Raw genomic sequence first — 23,171 nt, forward strand, 5'->3', positions numbered from 1 at the left:
TAAACCACATCTCTGAGTTTGGGTATAGATGCTATTTGGGAGTCAAGTCTCTCCATATTTAAATTGAATTTTACTCTATCCACATTGAAGTCAGGGTATAAGAAACCTAGAAAAATTAGAATTAATAGATATGTGGAGAAAAATAAATAGGGACAAAAAGGAATACACTTTCTTTTCAGCTGCACATGGTATATTCACAAAGATTGACCATGTACTAGGGCATAAAAGTATGGCAAACAAATGCAAAAGAGCAGAAATAGTAAATTCAACATTTCCAGATCACAATGCAATAAAAATAATAATCAGTAAGGGTAAATGGAGAAGCAAATAAAAAATTAATTGGAAATTAAATAATATGATTCTCCAAAATTGATTAGCCAAAAAACAAATCATTGAAACAATGAATAATTTCATTGACAAGAATGACAATGATGAGACATCCTGTCAAAATCTATGGGATACAGCCAAAGCAGTACTCAGGGGGAAATGTATATCCTTGAGTGCATATATTAACAAATTAGGGAGGGCAGAGATCAATGAATTGGGCAAGTAAAATAAAAAACTAGAAAGTGAACAACTTAAAAATCCCCAGTTGAAAACTAAATTAGATATCCTAAAAATTAAAGGAGAAATTAATAAAATTGAAATTAAAAGAACTATTGAATTAATAAATAAGACTAGAAGCTGGTACTCTGAAAAAAAACAAATAAAATTGACAAAGTACTTGTCAATATAATAAAAGGAAAGAAGAAAACCACATTAAAAGTATCAAAGATGAAAAGGGAAACCTCACTTCTAATGAAGAGTCCTGGGTATGCCTGGGCATGTCAAATTCACTATTTGATCTTGGGTTTCTTCCTCCTTAAACAAGGTGGTTTGGACTAGGTATTCTCTATATTCTTGTATTTCTCACATTCTAATATGTATTGATTCTTCCAGCAGGAAAAAGTCTATGAATATAAAAGACAGTAGTACACATTGAGTATATTGAGTCTATAAAATCCCAATCTACAGTCCCCTAAATCCAAGTAGCCACTCAGTTATTGCACCCTCTTGTATTGTCAGGAAGCAAAACAGCGAACTTTTAACTAGACATCATGGGATCTTAAGAGAACATCAGATCTATTTCCTCTGTCTCCAGGAAGGACTGTGAACTAAACTCACCTAACAGTATAGAGTGTCTTGGAAAATCCAGTCCATTTGTTTTAGTGTCTAACTTTACAGTTGATAAATCTTTTCTGATATTTCTGACCTATGATAACGTTGCTTCAATTTAAAATGATTTTTTTCCTAATGAAGCTTATTTTATAGAAGCAGTATGACATAACAGAGAAGTAGAGGACAGCTAGGTGGTGCAGTAGACACAGTGCTGGGCCTGGAGTCAGGAAGACTCTTCTTCCCGAGTTCAAATCTGACCTCAGACACTTAGTAGCTATGTGACCATAGGCAAGTCATATAATTCTGTTTGCCTTAGTTTCTTCATCTGTAAAATTACCTGGAGAAGTAAATGGCCTACCATCCCAGCTTCTTTGCCAAGAAAACCTTAAATAGGATCATAAAGAGTCAAATACAATAGAAATGACTAAACAACAAAATGGCATAATGGATAAAGTGCTGAGTTTACAGTAAGGAAAACCTATATTCATAAACCCTATCTGACACTAAGTAGCTCTGCATCATCCTAGGCAAACCCTTTGGCCTCTATATGCCTCAAACACCTCTGTGAGTCTTACTTTACCAGATTAGAAATGGGTTCTAATCTGTACTAGAGAAAATCCTCCTATTGGAACTTTCTCTAACATTGATGAAATCTTTCTAGTATTCAAAAAATTTGCTTATTCAACAGAATGGATAACATTTGATTATTGTATTTTTTTTCTTCAGTTTTTTGGCTTTTAACATGGATGCTATTGGTAATCTGACCTTCCTACTGAAAGCAGTGAGTTTTCGGGAAAGAGTCCTTCAACGAGGATTGGCAGCCAGAATTTATTATAAGGTAATCAAATATTGTATCATTTTTCTTTTTGGTTTGCACATGGGCTATAAACCTGATGGTGAAAATCTGCTAACCATGATAAGGCATGAGTAGGGTAGAGACCGCCACTTTTCATAATCCCTAAAGTACTTGGGTCTTTGGTGGTTCAGTAATGCTATCTCCATTCCCAATGCAGATTGTAAACCTTCTAGATAAGCTACATATGGCATGTAAATCCACGCCCCCTCATCCTGTGTCATTCTTGTCTATGTTCTTCCATAGATCCTCCATGAAGGATCCTTCCATCAGATGTGGAGGTCTTTTCACAACATCCATATTGCCTTGCAGATAGAATAGGTTTATAATACATTTCTATTGAATAGATGGATGATTGGATCAATTTCCAATTCTCTTAGTACTACAAAATCAGTGTGTTATTTTTTTTTATCACCAATAACTACCTTACAAAAACTGATACTGTCCATTCAGTTATTTTTAAACTAAAATACAATATGGTACAGAAAGTTGCTGAATTGATATAGAATCAAATAACTTTGCTTTGAATCCCAGTTCTATTACTTACTGCCTTCACGACCTGAGGTAAATCACTACCTTAGAGGATTAAAAAACCTCTAAGGTCCCTTCATGTAACCTACAATATAACTAATCTATAATAAAGGTATACTCCCATGAATCACTGCCCTATTTACCATCCTCTTATAGCCACATTAATATATCATAACCAAACTCTACCATGCCATGAAACTCTAGTCAACTGCCAATTGACATATTAATTATTAGCTAGGTGACTATGCGTAAGCCATTTAATCTCTATAAGTGAAATGATCTTTATTGTAAAATGAGTATGATAATAGCAGGACACCTACCTCATAGGACTGGTATGAGGATCAAAGGAAAGAATGCTAATGGATTAGAAAGAATATTAGAAGTAGGGTCTAGAGGATCTGATTCAAATCATGCCTTTGCCATTTATTTTGTTTATGACCCATGGAAAGTCACTTCAAATCTTTTGGGTTCCATTTCTTTATCTTTGTAGCAGGTTGAAATAGACTGACTGGGGGCAGCTGGGTAGCTCAGTGGATTGAGAGCTAGCCCTAGAGACGGGAGGTCCTAGGTTCAAATCTGGCCTCAGCCACTTCCTAGCTGTGTGACCCTGGGCAAGTCACTTGACCCCCATTGCCTACCCTTGCCACTCTTCTGCCTTGGAGCCAATACACAGTATTGACTCCAAGACGGAAGGGTAAGGGTTTAAAAAAAAAAAAGAAATAGACTGACTACCCATATTTGGATGACAGTCATGTATCTATTACTCTTCTTTAAACTATCACTTGATTATTTTCTATGTATTTAATTAATTTTATCCTTCTGAACTCTATAACAATTTAGGAGTATGTAATAATTTATTTCTTATTAATAAACTTATTTCTTATTAAATAGACCAATCCCTTCACTTCACTAAATATTAACTATTTAATGATAGAGAAACCTTCTTTCCCAAAGAAAATTATTCTTATTTATCTTTAATTAGATAAATATAAAAATTAGTGAATATATAATTTAGTAACAAATGACAATAATAATAAACATAAAGTCATATATAACTTTGTAATATTTTGGCTCTGACCAGTGTTTCAGTTATCCCAAACTCTATAATATATTAGTTGATTCTTCTTCAATTGCCTAGAAATTTAATCTAGTATCATTCAGATCTCTTGGATGTTGACTAAAGTAGTTTAAAAATAATTAGTTTTTTATTTCTTTATCTTCCTTTCAGTAAGCACAGGAAACTCTGCTTGCCAGTTAAACAGAGATTCTTTACTGAATTCTCTTTGTTAAGTTTCTTTATAACATCACAGTTAACTGATTCTCACAAGGAAGAAGTTTCTCCTCACCTCCTTCTTGTCTTCTGTTATATAAAATATATACCTTCTACTTGAATCTATGGGGGAAATTACTTCACTTTAAGCCATTTTCTCAACTGACTCTTTTAAATTAATAGAACAAACAAATTAGAATTCCTAAAGTTAGTAGTTTCAAATATGGTTTGTGTGAGGTGTACATTTGAAATAGAATTTGAATTAGATAGCCTCTGCCATTTTTAAATCCATGTTCCTAATGTATTGAAAGCACTTTGCAAAACTCAAACTTTTCTGTATATCTCAACTACTATTGTTATTTTAACATTGTTGCTATAAAACTACCCATCTAAGCCTGATTTTACCTTACCTTGTGTTTTGACAAAATAAATAATAACATTAGGCATAGTTTATCTATATGAATAGGACTGGCGATTTGAGTCCCCAGGTCAAGTAATACAAAAGGAGGAATATGCCCAGAATTCATTATTTATTCATTTGCAAATATTTACTGAGCATCAACTTTGTGCAAGATAATGAGCAAGGTGGCAGTGGATAGAGTGCCAAGCCCTGAGTCAGGAGAACTTGAGTTGAAATCTAATTTCAGAGACTTACTATCTGTGTGACCCTGAGTGTGACGCTTTATCCTCAGTTTCTTTGCCTCAGTTTCCTCATCTATAAAATAAGATGGGAAAGGAAATAGAAAATCATTGCAGCGTCTTTATCAAGAAAATCCCAGATGAGATCACAAAGAGTCAGACATGACTCCACATTGGCAACAAATGAGCCAGATTAGCTTGGATTTACTTGAATAGTCCTGAGGATTATTTTCACTTGGCATACTGATCTGAAGTCTAAAAGGAATATGAGGAGAAAGTGCAGATATCCCTTCCAAATCACAACTTTCCCCATTTAGATTTTGATATTCTATGGGTTGGCATAAGAAATTAAGTGGAAGTTTGGGGGGAGTTCTGTGGAAGATTGACACAGAAAAAGTTTAGAAACTCATAAATGCATGAAGTATATGTATATTATTGCATAATATCAGCATATTTGATCTTTTAATTCCACAAATATACAAAATTTATTTTTCAAATTTGAAATAGTAAAAAGTTAAAATTAGAGAAACGAATGTAAAAGCCAACAAAGGCCAGAAATGTAGTGATAGCTTAAAAAGTTTGTTAACTCATAAAAGCATAAAAGTATGTGTTCTTAAGAATCATGTTATCCATACAGTATGTATTTTACTATTTAATACCATAATTGAACAGTTTCACAATTTTTACCTCCCCAAATTAAATTTATAATAAAAGAACGGTGGTTCTATACACTACTTTGGTGATGCCAAATATGTTTATAAGTATTTGGCAGTGATTTTTGCATCACAAGTTTCTCATATCTCATGTCATTTAAAAGCCCTAAACTCTATTAAAATCAAGGGTTCTAAAAATAGTGTTCCTACTGGTTTGGAGAGTGCTCCCAAGAATGGAGGAAACCAATGAACTTGAAGGCTCAGGTAGAATTGTTCGGTATGCTTCAATCAGGCAAAATAACTGTTGCAGTTGGCCACCATTATAGCGACCATAAGGCATATCCAGGAAAAAGAAAAGGAAATCCGTGAAATTCTTGCTTTAGCTTATATCAACTGCAAGGAACAAATTGCAAACTTTGCAAAGTATAAACCAATACTGAACCACCAAGCTTCCCTCACCCTTCATTATTTTCTAACTGCAAAGGAATTGCATAAACCATGAGATCTGCCTCTCTCATATAAAAAAGTACAGCATTCTTTTGGGTATAGGGTTGTTATCACAAAAAAGGCATTCCTTGGGGCAGCTGGGTGGCTCAGTAGATTGAGAACCAGGCCCAGAGATGGGAGGTCCTGGGTTCAAATCTAGCCGCAGACACTTCCCAGCTGTGTGACCCTGGGTAAGTCACTTGACTCCCATTGACTAGCCCTTACCACTCTTCTGCTTTGGAACCAATACACAGTATTGATTCTAAGATGAAAGATAAAGGTTTAATTTTTTTAAGGGTTAGCCAAGTAATGTAAAAGTAATGGGAAAGGCAGCTAGAGAATTTCCTAAAACTCTGAAGAAACCGATTGAAGAGAGAGGCTACAAACCTGAAGAGATATTCCGTGCTGACAAAACTCCTCTATACTGTAAAGGAAACACCTCAGAGGATTTATATCAGCAAGGAAAGAAGTGAATCCCAGGTGTTAAAGCTACAAAGGGTAATCTTTCTCTTTTGTGCCAATGTCATATGGTTCAAAATAAAGACATCCCTGATATATAAAGCTGCTAACCCTTGGGCTTTGAAAGGGAGGGATAAGTACCAACTTACCTATTTTATGGATGTTCAATAAGAAAATAACAATGTCCAAAGTATTTTTCCTTGACTAGTACTATCAGTGTTTTGTGCTAGAGGTTAGAAAAATACCTTGCCACTGTATAAATACAATTACAAAACACTTTTCACACAAATAAAGTCAGACCTAAATAATCATAAAAATAACAATTGCTCATGGATAAGCTGAGTCAATATAATAAAAATTATAATCCTACTTAAATTGGTTTACCTCTTCCATACTATATCAAAAAAACTACCCAAAAATTATTTCCAAAAACTAGAAAAAATAATAGCAAAATTCATATAGAAGAACAAAAGGTCAATAATATCAAGTGATTTAATGAAATATATATATATATATAAATGAAGGAACCCTATGTATATCAGATTTCAAATTATAATATACAGTGATAATCATCAACACAATTTGGTACTGGTTAATAAATCTAGTAGTGGATCAATGGAATAAGTTAGGAAATCAATACACTGTAATTAATGATCATAGTAATCTAGTGTTTAATAAATTCAAAGATCTAAGCTATTGGGGGAAGAACTCACTGTTTGACAAAAACTTCTGGGAAAATTGGAAAACAATATGGCAGAAACTAGGCATAAACCAATACCTCACAACATACAAAAGATAAAGTCAAAATGGATACTTGGGCTAGAAATAAAGGATGATACCCTAAACAAATTAGAGGGACATGGAAAAGCCTACTTGTCAGACTTGTGGATAAAGGAAGAATTTATGAGCAAACAAAACACAGAGAACATAACAAAAAATGATATAGGTAATTTTGGTTGCATTAAAAAGGATTTGCAGAACCAAACCCAATGCTACCAGGATTAGAAAAGAAACAATAAATTGGGGGAGGGGGGATTTATAGCAAGTTCTTTTGTCAAAGGCTTCATTTCTCAAATATATAGAGGAATGAGTTAAATGTATAAGAATATAAATCATTCCACAATTGATCTATGGTCAAAGGATGTAAAGTGACAGTTTTAAGATGAAGAAATTAAAATTATATATAGTCATATGACAAAATGCTTCAAATCACTGTTGATTAGAGAAATATAAATTAAAAGAACTCTGAGATACCACTTCACAGCCACACATACCAATTCACACACACAAATAGATTGATTAATATGACCAAAAAGAAAATTGATGAATTTTGGAGGGAATGCAGGAAAATTTGAATGCTAATATGGTATTGGTGGAACTGCAAATGAATACAACCCTTCTTGGAGAGCAATCCAGAACCATGCCCAAAGGCCATAAAAGGATGCATACCCTTTGACTCAGCAAAGCTAGAAATCAGAGATAGGGGGAAAGGACCTATTTGCACAAAAATATTTTTTAACAATTGTCTTTGTAGTGGCAAAGAACTGGAAACTGAGGTGGCATCTATCAATTGGGGAATAGATGAAAAAGTTGTAGTATAATGGAATATTATTGTACCATGAAAAATGAAGGACAGCATGAATTCAGAAAAACCTGTAAAGACTTACGTGAACTGATGGAAAGTGAAGTGAGCAGAACCAGGAGAAAAGTGTATACAGTAACAGCAATAATGTATGATGATCAACTATGAAGGACTAAACTAGTATTAGCAAATCAAGGTCCCAAGATTAACTTAAGGGACTCAGGATTTTAAAAAAATGCTATCCAAAGCCAAGAAAGGAACTATTGGAATCTGATTGCAAATCAAAGCATGCCATCTTTCACCTTATTTCTTTCATGAATTTGTTACTGTATCTGTAATATGTATCTTTTCCCATAGCATTGGGAATATGGAAATATGTATTTCATAAAAGTACTGGTGTAACCTATAAGAGATCTATAAGAAATAATTTTTCCACAGGGAGTGAGGGAGAAACTCTGAATTGAAAAATGTTAAAAAAAAGTTATAACAAATTGTTTCTATATGCAATTTTAAAAAAAGTTGAAAAAAGAAAAAAGAAGTCATTGCCAGCAAGGGATTACCCTTTAAGGTATTATTACTTCTGGACAATACCTGAGGCCACCCAATATGCCATGAATCCCATGTTCAAGGCATTGGAGTCATCTACAGCCCAGTAACACAACATCTCTCATTCAGCCTCTTGATCAGGGAGTAATATTGACATTTAAGGCACACTACACAGGCTCTTCAATGGAGAGGATCATAGAAACTATTGAAGAAAACCTTGACAAAAACAACGTAATAAAAATGTGGGAGTTAAATATTGTTGATTCCATTGCCAAAAAATGCTACATGGATTTTCCAGATTGCAGGAGCACAGACCCCAAACCCCACCATGTGGAAGGGATTTCTATATTTCTGATTGGTAGCCCACTCAGACCTGATCTACCAAGAAAAGGTTCTACCTGTTCCAGAAATTAAGATTCTTCTTATGTGTCCTTTCCACTATGACAAATACACTTGGCATGTGAGTGCATGCACATGGACACACCCCATATCCATCTCTGATGAAAAGAAGGTGTTTCATGTAAAATCTATATCAGATTGCATACTATCTAAGGAAGGAGGGAGGAAAAAGATAATTTGGAACTCAAAATAGAAATTTAAAATTACTGTAGATTATTTTTGAGATTCTCTCATATGATCTCTCAAGTATTATGACATGGTGATCTTACAGTGATCTTTGCATCTCAAGTTTTTCATATCTTCTGTCATTTTTTTACATGTAATTGGGGGGAAATAAAATATGATTTTTTTGAAAAAGAAAAGAAAACGGGGTGCTTGTTAACCTAAATGAAATTCATTGCTGTGATATTTCAAGTAGCTTATAAACAAATGGAATGAAAATTCAGGAAGAAGGAAAGAAAATGTTATTAAGCAAGGAAAATCTTGCCCTGTCTAAGACTTTTCATTAGTGTAGATTTAGTTTTCATTTAAGTTCTTTTCCCTGGAATTTTCCAAAAATTAATATCTCTGGTTATGCTCATTAAAAAAAAGCTAATTTGTAATTCTTCATGGTATACAAAAATAGCTGGAAACAATAGGAAATGGGGGACAGTGTGAAAAGGGATAGGGTAGCAGCCCATTCCACAGAGTCTAATCTTCGAGTCCACAAGATGGGGAGAGGGACAATTCAGGGAAGGAGGGACAGAGAGAGAGACTCATGAAGGACCAATAGAAGACCCTGGATTAAGAGGTCTGTAAGGTCTCTGAACTTTCATAGGGAGAGCATGTGTTTGCCTCCCACAATGTCACTGCCTTTTGGCAAAGAGAACTGCTTGCTTTATGCTAGGCATTTTGTCATTTTTATTTTTTAGTTGTGTCCAATCCTTTGTGACCCCATTTGGAGTTTTCTTGCCAAAACAAAAACAAAAACAAAAACAAAAACTGAAATGATTTACCATTTCCTTCTCTAGCTGATTTTACAGATGAGGAAACCAAGGAAAATGGAGTTAAGTGATTTGCCCAGGGCACACAGCTAGTAAGTGTCAGAGGCCAGATTTGTACTCAGGAAGATGAGTCTTCCTGACTCCAAGCCCAGTTTTGCCCACTCTGCCATCTAACTGCCCTATGCTGGGTGCAGCTCTTCTTATTACCAGGAGGAAATTATTCTTTTTACATTCACTAGGACTGTTTTTTACTTTTCTTTTTACAGTATGTGGCAAGTAAGTGATTAATACATGCTTGTTGGCTAACTGTATGACCAGTGCCCATTCAGATTAAATTCCTAAGAAATGCTGACAATTTATTTGTCAATCAAATGCTCCTCCAGAACTATAATCAGGTAAATAATTCATGAAGTCTAAGATGTGAGGCTTTGTTTTGGTGGGTTACAAAAGAGAGGGAAAGAAATAGGGAAGGAAAGGGGAGAGAAAGGAAGTTGCTGACCTACTACAGTAAATCCATTAGCTGAATGAGGGCATATATTCTTTTCTAACACAATAAAGAAAGGAATGAAATGCAAATTTCTCTGGAGAAGAGACTTGTGAGAATTCAGTGATAAATGATTGTTGAGAGAAGATCCTTTCTTGAGAGCAAGTTTAGACAGCAGAGGATATCTAGACTCCAAAATATTGGGAGGAAACAATATGGTAAACAAATGGCAAAAATTATTCTAATATTGCAAAGAGTTGCCTCTTGTCTAGCCCTACAGCTCTTCTCTTTTTTAAAAAAGTTTATTTATTTAATTAATTAATTCAATATTTTTCCATAATTACATGAATCCTGTTCTTTCCCTCTCCTCCCTCCACCCTGGTCCTATAGCTAATACAAAATTCCACTGGGTTTTACATGTGTTATTGATCAAGACCTATTTCCATATTATTAATATTTGCACCAGGGTGATCATTTAGAGTCCACATCCCCAATCATATCTCCATCGACCCACGTGATCAAGCAGTTGCTTTTCTTCTGTAAGCTCTTCTCTTTTGTCCTTGATGCTTGGAAATGTTGCTTTTATTCTCTCTTGGAATCCTTCTTTTACCCATGTCTGTTTTCTTTTCCTAAACTTCTATCTACCTCATTTCATTCAAGAAGGAGGTATTGATTCTCACCTAAAGAAAATTCTGATAAGGATCCAAAATGTTGTCTTTTTCTTTTATGAGGGTCTTGGCATATGCATAGACCCCATCAGCTATTTGGCTCATGCAACGTTTCCCCTTGGGGGATAATGCTGGGGAACTGCTTCCAGAAGACTGGTGACAATATGTGAGGGAGGTGTTGTGGAAAGACTGTGGAGCCTGCCTGGACCTTTTGTAACTGATTCCAGGGGTTTAATGACATAGTTAGGAAAGACCTTTTGGGACTGGCTGGGTAACAAGAACTGTTGACATATTCAACAAGGCCTGAGTCAGCTTTTGCATCTTTGCTTCATTCCTCTCTGGAAGAGTTTGGGGGCTCTCTCTTATAGCATTTAGGGAGACTAATCTAAGGGGGGAAACCTGAGGGCCTTTTTTCCCTCCAAGGCCCTATATCCCAGAAATGGGCCTCTGTCTAGCCATTTTGTTCATTCTTCTTGGGTCTAGGTTCAGGAAATGGAATCTCTAACTATGGTTAGGAAAGTGAACCACAGAAATATGGCAGTCATAATCCTGACCGGATTTTATCCCTTTTTGTACTTTAATATTTATGTTTTGTATTGTTTTTAGTGTAGCATCAATATTTCTAGGCGGAAGGAAAAATCTTTGGAAGTGGCCCTTGGGTCCTCAGTGGAAAGACTTATCTGATAGTCATGCCAGATGTAGATTTGTATTTTGCTAGTCCAATGAACTGAACTGAATTTTTATCATGCTCTCCAGATACCAAGGTGGTTTCAGGGAGAGTGTGCCCTAGAATTATTGAGGAAAAGTTGTATATTTTTCTGGCTATGTCTTCAAAGGAAATATCTCTTTGTAAAAGCTACCTGATATTGAATGATTAAATGAAACTAGGGTGCTAGTCACATGCCCCCAAACTGAAGGGAACATAATCATCATAAGCTGGAGCCAATGGCAGAGGGAAGAGACAGCTCATAAAGCCCTCAGAATTCCCTGGAATTATGAAGGAGCAACTTAGAAAGCTTGGTTCTGGGAAACCCGGCCCAAATATATTCACCAACCAAAGAACCACCAAATGTTAACACTGAAGCTCATCTAGTCCACCTGTCTTATTTTACAAATAAGGAAACTGAGGTTCAAAGAGATTAAAGTTACCTCATAAGTAAATCACAGGAAGGCTTGACTAAAATAAAGATCTCCTAATTCAGAGACCTTATTCAGTTTTCTTTCTACCAGGGTCATTTAAATTCTCTGGATGATTTTCCTTATCTTTAAAGTGAGGGGGGTATTTTTAAAAGATATCTAAGCTCTTTTCCAGTTCAACAATTCTGCGATAGTATATGCCCCTCAGAGAAAAGAGGGTATTGGATTACAGTCATTTAATCAGATACTAGAGGTTATAATAACCATTTCAATTAGATAACAGCCGTGGGAGTCTCAAAAATAATCTGAAGGCATACTGAGTTTTGGCAATGTCCCAGGAAAAGTATGTGTGAGAGAGTGTGTTAAGCTATAGTAAATTAGCATTTTCTTTTTTAATAATGCTCTTTTCCTTTCTCTCCACGAGTCCAAATCTTCCTACTCATCATTCAATACTTGGCTGAAATCCTTCCTCTTAAAAGCCTTCTCATCCCAAACTATCCCAAAGTCCTTTTATAAATCCACTGGATCAATAATAATAATACACATGTATAAAGGATGTTCAGGTTTGCAAATCAATTTTCATATATTATTTCTATGAAGCGTTTATTAAATTCTTTTTATGTTCTAGACACTGTAGTAAACTCTGTGGAAAAAAAGAAAGGCAAAAGAACAATCCCTGCCCTCAAAATGAGCACAATCTTATACCTTTTTAAATAACATTTTAGTTCCCTAATTACATGTAAAAACAATTTTTAACATTCATTTAAAAATATTGAGTGTCAAATTCTCTCCCTCCTTTCTATTTTCTCTTCCCACCCCCCCACCCCCTTTGCTCCCTGAGATATAAACATTCTGGTAAAGATTTTACATGTGCAATCATATAAAGCATTTTTCCGTATTAGTCATTTTGTGGAAGAGATCTCAAACAACAAAAAAGAACAAAAGTGAAATATAGTATGCTTCAGGCTACATTCAGTCCCCACCAGTTCTTTCTCAAAGGCAAATGACACTTTTCTTCATGAGTCTCTGGGCTCATCAAAAAACATTGCTGTCACTGTATACAGTGGTCTTCTGGTTCTGTTCACTTTATATCAGTTCATGTAAGTCTTTCCAGATTCTTTCAAAATCCTCCTATTTATCATTTCTTATATAATACTAGTATTCCATCACAATCACATGCCACAACTTGTTTGACCATTCCCAAATTGATGGGCATCCCCTCAATTTCCAGTTCTTTTTTGAGGTGAGCAGAATCTAATGGGGGAGATAACATGCAAACAACTATGTACAAAATAAACTGAAAACAATGAACAGAAGGAAAGCAAATTAGTTAAGTCTTCCTATAAAAGGTAGGATTTCAGCCAGGACTTAGAGGAAGCTAGGGAAGTCAAAAGGTAGAAATCAGAAAGTAGAGTGTTCCAAGCATAAAAGATGGCCAGAGAAGATGTCAAAAATCAAGAGACAGAGAGTCTTGTTTAAGGAACAGCAAGATGATGGGTGTCATTGGTACAATATATGGGCAGAAATAATGTTTAGGAAGCCTGGAAAGGGGAGAGAGGTCAGTGTATGAAGGATATTGAATGCCAAACAGACAATATTATGTTTTATCCTACAGGTGATAGGGAGCCACTGGAGTTTATTGAGTGACTGGGGAACATGGTCAGATCTAGACTTTAGGAAGGTCACTTTACAGTTGAAAAGATGATAGAGACAGGCCAGAAGGCTGTTGTAGTAGTTCAAGAGTAAGAGGATGAGGGTCTGCCCTAGAATGGAAACAGTAAGAGGAAAAATTGGGACATATGAGAGTGATACTATGAAGGTAAAAATTGATAAGTTGGATGTAGGGGATAAGAGGTAATATTGAGTCAAAGATAAAATTGAAAGTATATTAGTCCTCCTAGAAGTAATGAGAAAATTTGGAAAGGGGGGGATGTTTGGTGGGGAAATATCAATTTTGGATATTTGCTTTTAAGATGTCTACTGAATATCCAATTTGAGGTGTTTAAAGGGCAAGTTAGTGATGTAAGACTGTTGGTCAGCAGAGAAGCTAGGGCTGGATAAGTAGATTTGAGAATCATCAACATAGAGATGAAAATGGAATTCACGGGAACTTATGAAATCACCAAGTGAAATAATATAGATGGAGAAGAGAAGAGGGCCCAGGATAGAGCTCTGTGGAACACCTTGGGTTAACAGACCTGAAGATCCAAAAGAGGACACTGGGAAGGAGTGCTCTGAGAGATAGGAGGAGAACAAGGAGAGAATTGTGTCACAAAAACCTAAGGAGAGGAGAATATCAAGGAAAAAAAATGATGATCAATAGTTTCAAAAGCTGTAGAGAGGTCAAGAAGATTGAAGAAGGAGAAAAAGTCTATTAGATTTGGCCATAAAGAGATAGTAATTTTGGGAAGTGCAATTTTGGTTGTATGATGATATCAGAATTAGACTATAGAGTTAAGAGAGTGGAAAAGAAGTGGAGACACATATTATAACTAATCTCAAAGAATTTAGCCACATTCATATACTCATTTCTTTTTCTTAAATTTTATTATGAACTTGTCAAATGACAACATGAACATTTCTGTATAGAAAGTACAAAGGGTTGTATAGATTTCTCAGAAAACGGCAGTATTAAAAAACCTGAAGCTGAGAACAATGTTCCCTCAACTCTGGGAGCAAAACACAACTTTAACATAAATGTCAAAGTCAAGAAATAGTCTAGAAAAATGAGTAAGAAACAAAAAAAGAACCTAACCATAAAAATCTACTATGGTTACATTGAAGAGGAAGACAAAAATTCAGAAGACAATGTTGTCAAAGTAACTAAAGCAAAGCCTAAAAGAAAAAAGAAAGAAAGAAAATTGGACACAGGCCAAACAAGAATTCCTAGAAGAGCTCAAACAGTATTTTAAACATCAAATAGGAGAGGCAGAAGAAAAATTGTGAAAATAAATTTAAGTAATGGAAGAAAAGAGAGTCAATAACTTGGTAAAAAGGCACCAAACATACCAAAGATAGTAATATCTTAAAAAAACCAATTGGCCAAATGCTGAACAACTATCTATTGAAGAGAAGAATTCGTTTAAAAAAGCAGAATTGATCAAATGGAAAAATAAGTAAAAGCATTTACTAAAGAAAAGAACCTCTTAAAAAGTAGAATTGGCCAAATAGAAAAGGGAGCTACAAAAGCTTTTAGAAGAAAATAATTTCTTAAAAATTAGAATTGAGCATATGGAAGCTAATGACTCCATGAAACACAAAGAAACAATAAACTAAAAAAAAATGAAAAGATAGAAGAAAATGTGAAATATCTCATTGGGAAATCAATGGACCTGGAAAATAGGTCTGGAAGAGATCATTTAAAAATTATTAGACTTCCTGAAAGCCATGATCCAAAAAAAACCCCCAAACAAACAAGGTAGCCTCGACATCTTCTTTCAAGAAATTATGACTTGATATCCTAAAATCAAAGGGTATACTAGAAACTGAAAGAATTCACTGACCACCTCTTGAAAGAGATCCCAAAATGAAAACAACCAGGCATACATAGTCAGAATAACACACAATTTATCAGCTTTTTTTTAAACCCTTACCTTCTACCTTAGAATCAATACTGTGCATTGGTTGTAAGACAGAAGAATGGTAAGGGCTAGGCAATGGGATTTAAGTTAAGGGTCACACAGCTAGGAAGTGTCTGAGGCCAGATTTGAACTTCGGCCCTCTTGTCTCCAGGCCTGGCTCTCAATTCACTGAGCTACCCAGATGCCCCCTATCAGATGCTACTTTAAAGATTCAAAGGGCTTGTAATATGATATTCTGGAGAGCAAAGAAACTAGGATTACAACGAAAAGTTAACTACCCAACAAAATTTAGTATTCAAGGGAAAAAAGTTGGCATTCAATGAAATGGAATACTTTTAAGCATTCAGGATGAAAAGACCAGAGCCAAATAGAAAATTTGACTCTCGAATATAGGACTTAAGAGAAGCATAAAAAGGTAAACAGGAAAGAGCATAATATAACATAAGGAGTATAATAATAACATAAGGAGTATAATAAGGTTAAACTGTTTACATACCTATATAGGAAGATGATACTTATAAATCCTAAGAACTTTATCATTAATTGAATAGTTAGAAGATATCTACATGGACAGAGAGCGTAGGAATGAGTTAACTATACTGGAATAATTTTTTAAAATTGATTAGTGAGAAGGGGGAAAAGAGAATAAGAAAAGAAAATTATCTCACTTAAAAAGACATATAAGGGAGAAGTTTTATAGTAGAGTGGAAAATGGGGAAGGGGCAGGCAACATTGAACCTTCCTCTCATTGGAATTAACTTAAAGAGGAATAACAGAATAGATAAGGAACCAGAATCCAACAGTATGTTATTAACATTTGAAACATTTGAATACATTTGAAACAGACACACACATACAGAGTAAAAATAAAGGACTGGAATAGAATCTACTATACTTTATCTGAGAGAAAATAAAATAGGAAGGTATTGTTATCTTAGATGAAACAAAAGCAAAGATTGATCTAATTAAAAGAGATAAGCAGAAAAATAAATTTTGATAATAGGTACCAAAAACTAGTAAAGTAGTATAAATAATAATAACATATTGATCAAATGATTTGGTATCTAAATTCTCAAAGGAAAAGTTAAATGAAAAAATAGAAGATAAAACTATACAAGGGAGAGACTTCAATTTTGCCCTCCCAGAACCAAATAAATATAATCATGAAATAAATAAGAAAGTTAAGGAGATTAACAATTTTGTAGAAAAGTTAGATATTTAGACCTCAGGAGAACATTGAAAAGGAGTATACCTTTTTCTCAGTTATACATGGCATCTTCAGCAAAATAGACCATGTATTAGGGCATAATAACCTCACAAACAAATGAATAAAAGCAAGAATATGAAATTCATCCTTTTCAAACCATAATCCAATAAAAATTACATTCAGGAAAGGGCTGTGGAAACATAGATTAAAAATTAATTGGAATCTAAATAATCTAATCCTAAAGAATGGGTGAGTCAAATTAAAAATCATAGAAATAATAAATAATTTCAATAAACAATGACAATAATGAGACATGCCAAAAATTTAGTAGTACTTAGGAGAAAATGTACATATTTAAACACTCGCATCAATAAAAAGGAAGGAGCAGATTAATAAAATGCACATGCAACCAAAAAAAAAAACTTAGAAAAAGAACAAATTTAAAAGTCCCAAATTGAAAACCAGATTGGAAATCTAGAAAATCAAAGGAGAGATTAATAAAATTGAAAAAAAAATCCATTCAACACATAAATAAAAGTAGGAGTTGGTTTTATTAAAAAGTAAATAAAATAGATAAACTCTTAATTTGATTTTTAAAAGGAAAGAAGAAAATCAAATTTTTACCAGAATCAAAAATGAAAAGGGTAAATGCCTCAGCAATGTAGATGAAATTAAAACAAATATTAAGAGCTATTTTGCCGAATTACATGCTAAGAAATATGAGTCTAAGAGAAATGGATGAATATTTAGATAAATGCAATTTGCCCATATTAATAAAATATGAAATTGAATACTTAAATAACTCTGTCTTAGAAAATGGAAAAGGACCTTTATGAACCAAAATATTTATAGTAGCTCTTTTGCAATGGCTAAGAATTAGAAATTAAAGGGATATCTATCAGATAGGGTATGGCTAAATAAGTGTGATAGAATACTTTTGTGTTATTAAAAATGATGAGCAGCTCATTTTCTTTTTTGCAATACTTTTCCCCCCATTTCCCTTTTTCCTGTCTTATTTGATTTTTTAATTCTTTTTTGAGTTTCTCCAGCATCTGAGACCAATTTCCATTTTTCTTTGAAGTTGAGCATGTGGTTGCTTGGGTTTCACCATCCTCTATTCACTCTGTGCCTTACTCCTTGTCACCATAGAAATTTCTGTGGTTAGTTGTTTCTCTTACCATTTGCTCAGTTTCCTAGCCTTTTTGTCCCCTGTAGACTGGGAGTTCTGAAAGCTATTGATTCTGTCTCCTCTTGTGGCTTGCAGAATTCAGGATTCTGAGGTACTTTAGCCTGGGGCTAGGGTTTCAATGGAGTGCAGGCTTAAAAGATCAAAGAACTATTACTTCCAGGCCTCACTGTGGGCTGATGCCAGGGCTTGGGACTTCAAGTACTGGGTGTGGATTGTGGGATACTCTGTTTTGGAGTAGGCATTTAGATAAATAAATCTGCCTATTCCCAGGCTCTCAGTGGATGGCGGTTGGTTGGCTAGCTTCTGTGCACAGCTTTATTTCTGGTTCCCTCTTATCTGTGGAAATTTACTCTCTCTGTCTACCTTTGAAGTTGTTTTCCATAGGAGGTCCCCCTCTGTCCTTCATGCTATTTGTTTTTGATTCATGTCATTTGAGGTTCTTTTTAAAGATTAATTTGGAAGAATTTTCAAAGCAGTTTCACTTTTTGTTGGCACTAAGCTGCCATCTTTGTTCCATCCTTATAATTTACTTTGCATATTAGTAGAAATTTTTATGAATCTTTTTTAACTGTATATTTCCTGTCAAGATGTATACACAGTAAAAAATGCCATTTTAACATAAATAAATGAGTCAATTCATTGCCAAGAAAACTGAACAAGATGCTTTCAGAAAAACCTAGAAGACTTATATGAACTGATGCAAAGTATAGTGAGCAGAATCAGAACTTTGTGCACAGTAACATCAATACTGAATGATGATCAACTATGAATGACTTAGTTATTCTATTTTTTTATTTGAATTAATTTATTTAGTCAATTTAGAACATTATTCCTTGCTTACAAAAATGATATTATTTCCCTCCCTCCCCTCCCCCGACCTTTCCAGTAGCTGACGTACAATTTCACTGGGTATTACATGTGTCCTTGATCAAAACCTATTTACATGTTGTTGGTGTTTGCACTAGGATGTTCATTTAGAGTCTACATCCCGAACCTTATCCCCTTGACTCATGTATTCAAGCAGTTGTTTTTTCTGTGTTTCTACTACCACAGTTTTTCTTCTGAATGTGGATAGCATTTTTTCTTTTAGATCCCTCCAAGTTGTTCTGATCACTGCATTGCCACTAATGGAAAAGTCCATTAAATTCAACTGTACCACAGTCTATCAGTCTCTGTGTACAATGTTTTCCTGGTTCTGCTCTTTTTGCTCTGCATCACTTCCTGGAGGTTGTTCCAGCCTCCATGGAATTCCTCCACTTTATTATTCTTTTGAGCAAAATAGTATTCCATCACCAACAGATACCACAATTTGTTCAGCCATTCCCCAATTGAAGGGCATCCCCTCATTTTCCAATTTTTGGCCACCACAAAGAGCACAGCTATGAATATTCTTGTACAAGTCTTTTTCCTTATTATCTCTTTGGGGTACAAACCCAGCAGTACTGTGGCTGGATCAAAGGGCAGGCAGTCTTTTAGTGCCCTTTGGGCATATTTCCAAATTGCCCTCCAGAATGGTTGGATTATTCACTACTCTACCAGCGATGCATTAATGTCCTGACTTTGCCACATCCTCTCCAGCATTCATTACTTTACTTTGCTGTCATGTTAGCCAATCTGCTAAGTATGAGGTGATACCTCAGAGATGTTTTGATTTTCATCTCTCTGATTATAAGAGATTTAGAACACTTTTTCATGTGCTTATTAATGGTTTTGATTTCTTTAACTGAAAATTGCCTATTCATGTCCTTTGCCCATTTTTCAATTGGAGAATAGCTTGATTTTTTTTTGTACAATTGGTTTAGCTCTTTATAAATTTGAGTAATTAGACCTTTGTTAGAGGTTTTTGTAATGAAGATTATTTCACAATTGGTTGCTTCCCTTCTAATTTTGGATGCATTAGTTTTATTTGTACAAAACCTTTTTAATTTGATGTAATCAAAATTATTGATTTTACATTTTGTGATTTTTTCTAGCTCTTGCTTGGTTTTAAAGTCTTTCCTTTCCCAAAGATCTGACATGTATACTATTCTGTGTTCACCTAATTTGCTTATAGCTTCCTTCTTTATATTCAAGTCATTCACCCATTCTGAGTTTATCTTGGTGTATGGTGTGAGATGTTGATCCAAACCTAATCTCTCCCATACTGTCTTCCAATATTCTCAGCAGTTTTTATCAAATACTGAGTTCTGGTCCTGTTAGGATAGGATTTTGTTAGGTTAGGATTTTGGATAAGGGAAACACAAGAGGAAAAATACCATATAAAAAATCTACTTAATTGTTTTGGAAGGGAAAAGAATAAGGGCTTAGGGATTTACTTATGCTTATTCTTATTTAAGAAACTAACTAAATATGCTAACTAAGTTACTAAATTAAAGCTTAACAAAGTTCCCAAATCTTACTCAGCAGGGGTCCAAAAAATAGAGCCAGGATCTGTTGTTGTTAGATGTCCAAGCAAGTCCTGATGTCCAAGTGAGACTGAATGCTACCAGCAGCTAGATACAAGAACCCTTCCTCAGTTCAACACAGGGAAAATCCTCTTCAGATCCCTCTTCAGACCTTCCTCTTGACTTCCTCAGGAGACCAGAAGAAAAAGTCCATTGGGGCAAAATGGAGTCTTCCTAGATCCTTCAGCTCAGGCTCCCATGTGATCCTTGGTCACATGACACTGTCAATCATACCTAGGTTTGCACTTTTCAGTTCTTGCACAGTTTTGCAAAGTGAAAACCTTTCCATCCTTAATAACAGTCCCAAAAGCTGAGATCTTTGGGCTTTTCATAAACTGTCTTGCTGAGGTTACTTACCCCAAGTCTATTCCACTGGTACTCCTTTCTATCTCTTAGCCAGTATCAAATTGTTTTGATGACCACTGCTTTATAGTATAGTTTGAGATCTGGTACTACCTGTCCTCCTATATATATTCATGCATTCATACATTTATATGTCTTGACATTTCATCCTATACAGTTTGTCACTGTTCCCTCTAAGAATAATTTTTCTAGCTACCCAGGTGATAATAACAATTTTTAAGAGTTACCATTGTCCTCTTTTCTTGTAGGGATACAAAGCATTTTAACTCATTAGGTTCCTTAACAGAAGTTTTTTTGTTTTCTTTCTCTCCTTAATTACCTTTTGGTGATTCTCTTAAGTTCTCTTAAGTTAAGACATCAAATTTTCTGTTCAAGTCCCGTCTTTTTTTTATGAATACTTGGAAGTCCTCTATTTTATTAAATGACCATACTTTCTCCTGCAAGAATATAGTCAGTTTTGCTGGGTAATTGATTCTTGGTTGTAGACCTAGTTCCCTTGCTTTCTGGAACATCATATTCCATGCCTTTTTGTCCTTCAGGATAGATGCAACCAGATCCTGTGTTATCCTCACTGTGGTTCCATGGTATCTGAATGACTTCTGAGCAGTTTGTAATATTTTTTCATTGGCCTGATAGTTCTTGAATTTGGTTATAACATTCCTGGGTGTTGTCAGTTGGGGATTAAGTATAAGAGGTGATCTGTGGATTCTTTCAATCTCCACTTTCCCCTCTTGTTCTAGAATATCAGGGCAGTTTTCCTGGATAATTTCCCATAGTATGATGTCCAGGCTTTTTCTTTTGTCATGGTCTTCCAGTAGAACAATGATTCTTAAGTTGTCTCTCCTGGAATGATTTTCTAAATCTTCTGTTTTGTGAATGAGGTGCTTCATATTTTCCTCATTTTTTTTTCATTCTTTTCATTTTGTTTTATAGTGTCCTGCTGCCTTGTGAAGTTGCTTGCTTCTAGTTGCTGTAATCTGGATTTTTAAAGACTGGATTTCATCCCTGGCTTTTTGGTCATCCTTTTCCTTCTGATCTTTTGTTTCCTTTGCCTCATTTTCAAGCTGATTGATTTTGGCTTTCAAGACACTGTTTTCTGTTTCCAGACGACTTATCTTACTTTTTAAATCTTTTTCCCAATTGTCTTTAGCCTCTCTTAATTGTTTTTTTGAATTGTATTTTGAGTTCTTCCAAAGCCTATTTCCAATTCGCTGGGTTTTCTGTTTTATTGCTTGGTGTTCCCTCCTCCTTCTCTGTTCCATTTGCTCTTTGTTCATTGCCTGTATAGAAGCTTTAGATTGTAATTTCTTTTTTTCTTTTTCTGTTGTTCGCTCATATTTACCCCTTCTTTACCCACTGCAGTTGTCTGTGCTCTTGCTCCTCTAATTTTTTTTTCGGTTTTGGGGTTTTCTGTCAGTCTTCCCTCTTGGAGCTTTGTCAGCAAATCTCTCAGTGTGGTCTGTGGGAGAGGGGTGTTAGAGCTTGAGCTTTCCTGCCCTCTGGAGGTTTTGATTGGATTAAGTCCAGCTAGGTTGGGCTGGATGTGCCCTGAGGCCAAAACCTCCTGGAAGGGGGGAGCAATATGGAGGGTCTCTGTTGCCTCAACTAGGCTGCCCACTCTGTATTCCTTCTCTTATTGCTTCCCCACTGCCTGTGTTTGATGCTCTGAGCCTAGCACAGCTTTGTCCGCAAGGTACTCCCTCCAGACCAGCGCCTTTGCCCGCCCAGAGGTTCCAGCTGCCACTGGAGGCTTAGGGCTCTAGGCGGGGGGAGGGGTCCTGGGACCTTCCTTCTTCCTTCCCCTTAAACCCAAGTGTTCTCGAATTCAGGCTTTTTTGGGGGGTGTACTTTTTAAGTTGAGTCCAGCAGGAGGGTTCCTTGGCTCTGTCTTATTGCTAGGTTTGATTTTTCAGTCCCCAAGGAGCATTTACTTTGTAATTGGCAAGCAAGGGTTTTCAGAGGTCTGAACTTTTGCTGCCTCTACACCAACATCTTGACTCCTGGTTGACTTAGTTTTTTTAATAAATAAAACAATCCAAGCCAATCTGGAAGAATTTACAATGAAAAGTGCTATCTAGCTCCAGAAGGAAAAATGATAAGAGTCTGAATGCAAATTGAAGCAGAATTTTTTCACTTTCTTTTTCTTCTTCTTTTTTTGGCAATAGCAAATATGGAAATGTTCAGCATGATTTCATACTTATAATTGATATCAGATTTCTTGTGTTCACAATGAGTTGTGGAGGAATTAGAGGGGAAAAGAAAAATCAGAACTCAATTTAAAAAAATAAATAATAAAAATAATAATTGTTTTAAAGTATATATCAAATTTTATCAACATTGTTTTTGCTGGTAGGGTTTCTTCTGGATGCTATGGCATCTTCTGATATTTCTTCTATTTTTTCCTGTACATATAAAAATACTTAATCAGTTCTTTTTCAACATAATCACTGCCTCCTACCAACTTCTACCATGACCTCTTTGCTAACAAATATAATCAAGCAAAACAAATTCATACAAAAATCATGTATGCAGATATGTG

At 35.1% G+C, this 23,171-nt stretch overlaps 1 protein-coding gene across 2 annotated transcripts in view; it reads left to right on the forward strand.

Annotated features, from left to right (window-relative positions):
- The window catches only part of ACOXL (acyl-CoA oxidase like), a 627,156-nt gene that overhangs the window by 447,202 nt on the left and 156,783 nt on the right, over positions 1-23,171 (forward strand). For both annotated transcript variants that reach the window (XM_056813765.1, XM_056813764.1), the window contains one exon: positions 1,885-1,996. In XM_056813765.1, the coding sequence (XP_056669743.1) occupies positions 1,885-1,996 (112 nt within the window). The remainder of the gene's footprint in view (positions 1-1,884; positions 1,997-23,171) is intronic.

The sequence above is a fragment of the Monodelphis domestica genome, chromosome 1 (genome assembly GCF_027887165.1).
Source record: "Monodelphis domestica isolate mMonDom1 chromosome 1, mMonDom1.pri, whole genome shotgun sequence".
In the NCBI taxonomy this organism is placed as follows: domain Eukaryota; kingdom Metazoa; phylum Chordata; class Mammalia; order Didelphimorphia; family Didelphidae; genus Monodelphis; species Monodelphis domestica.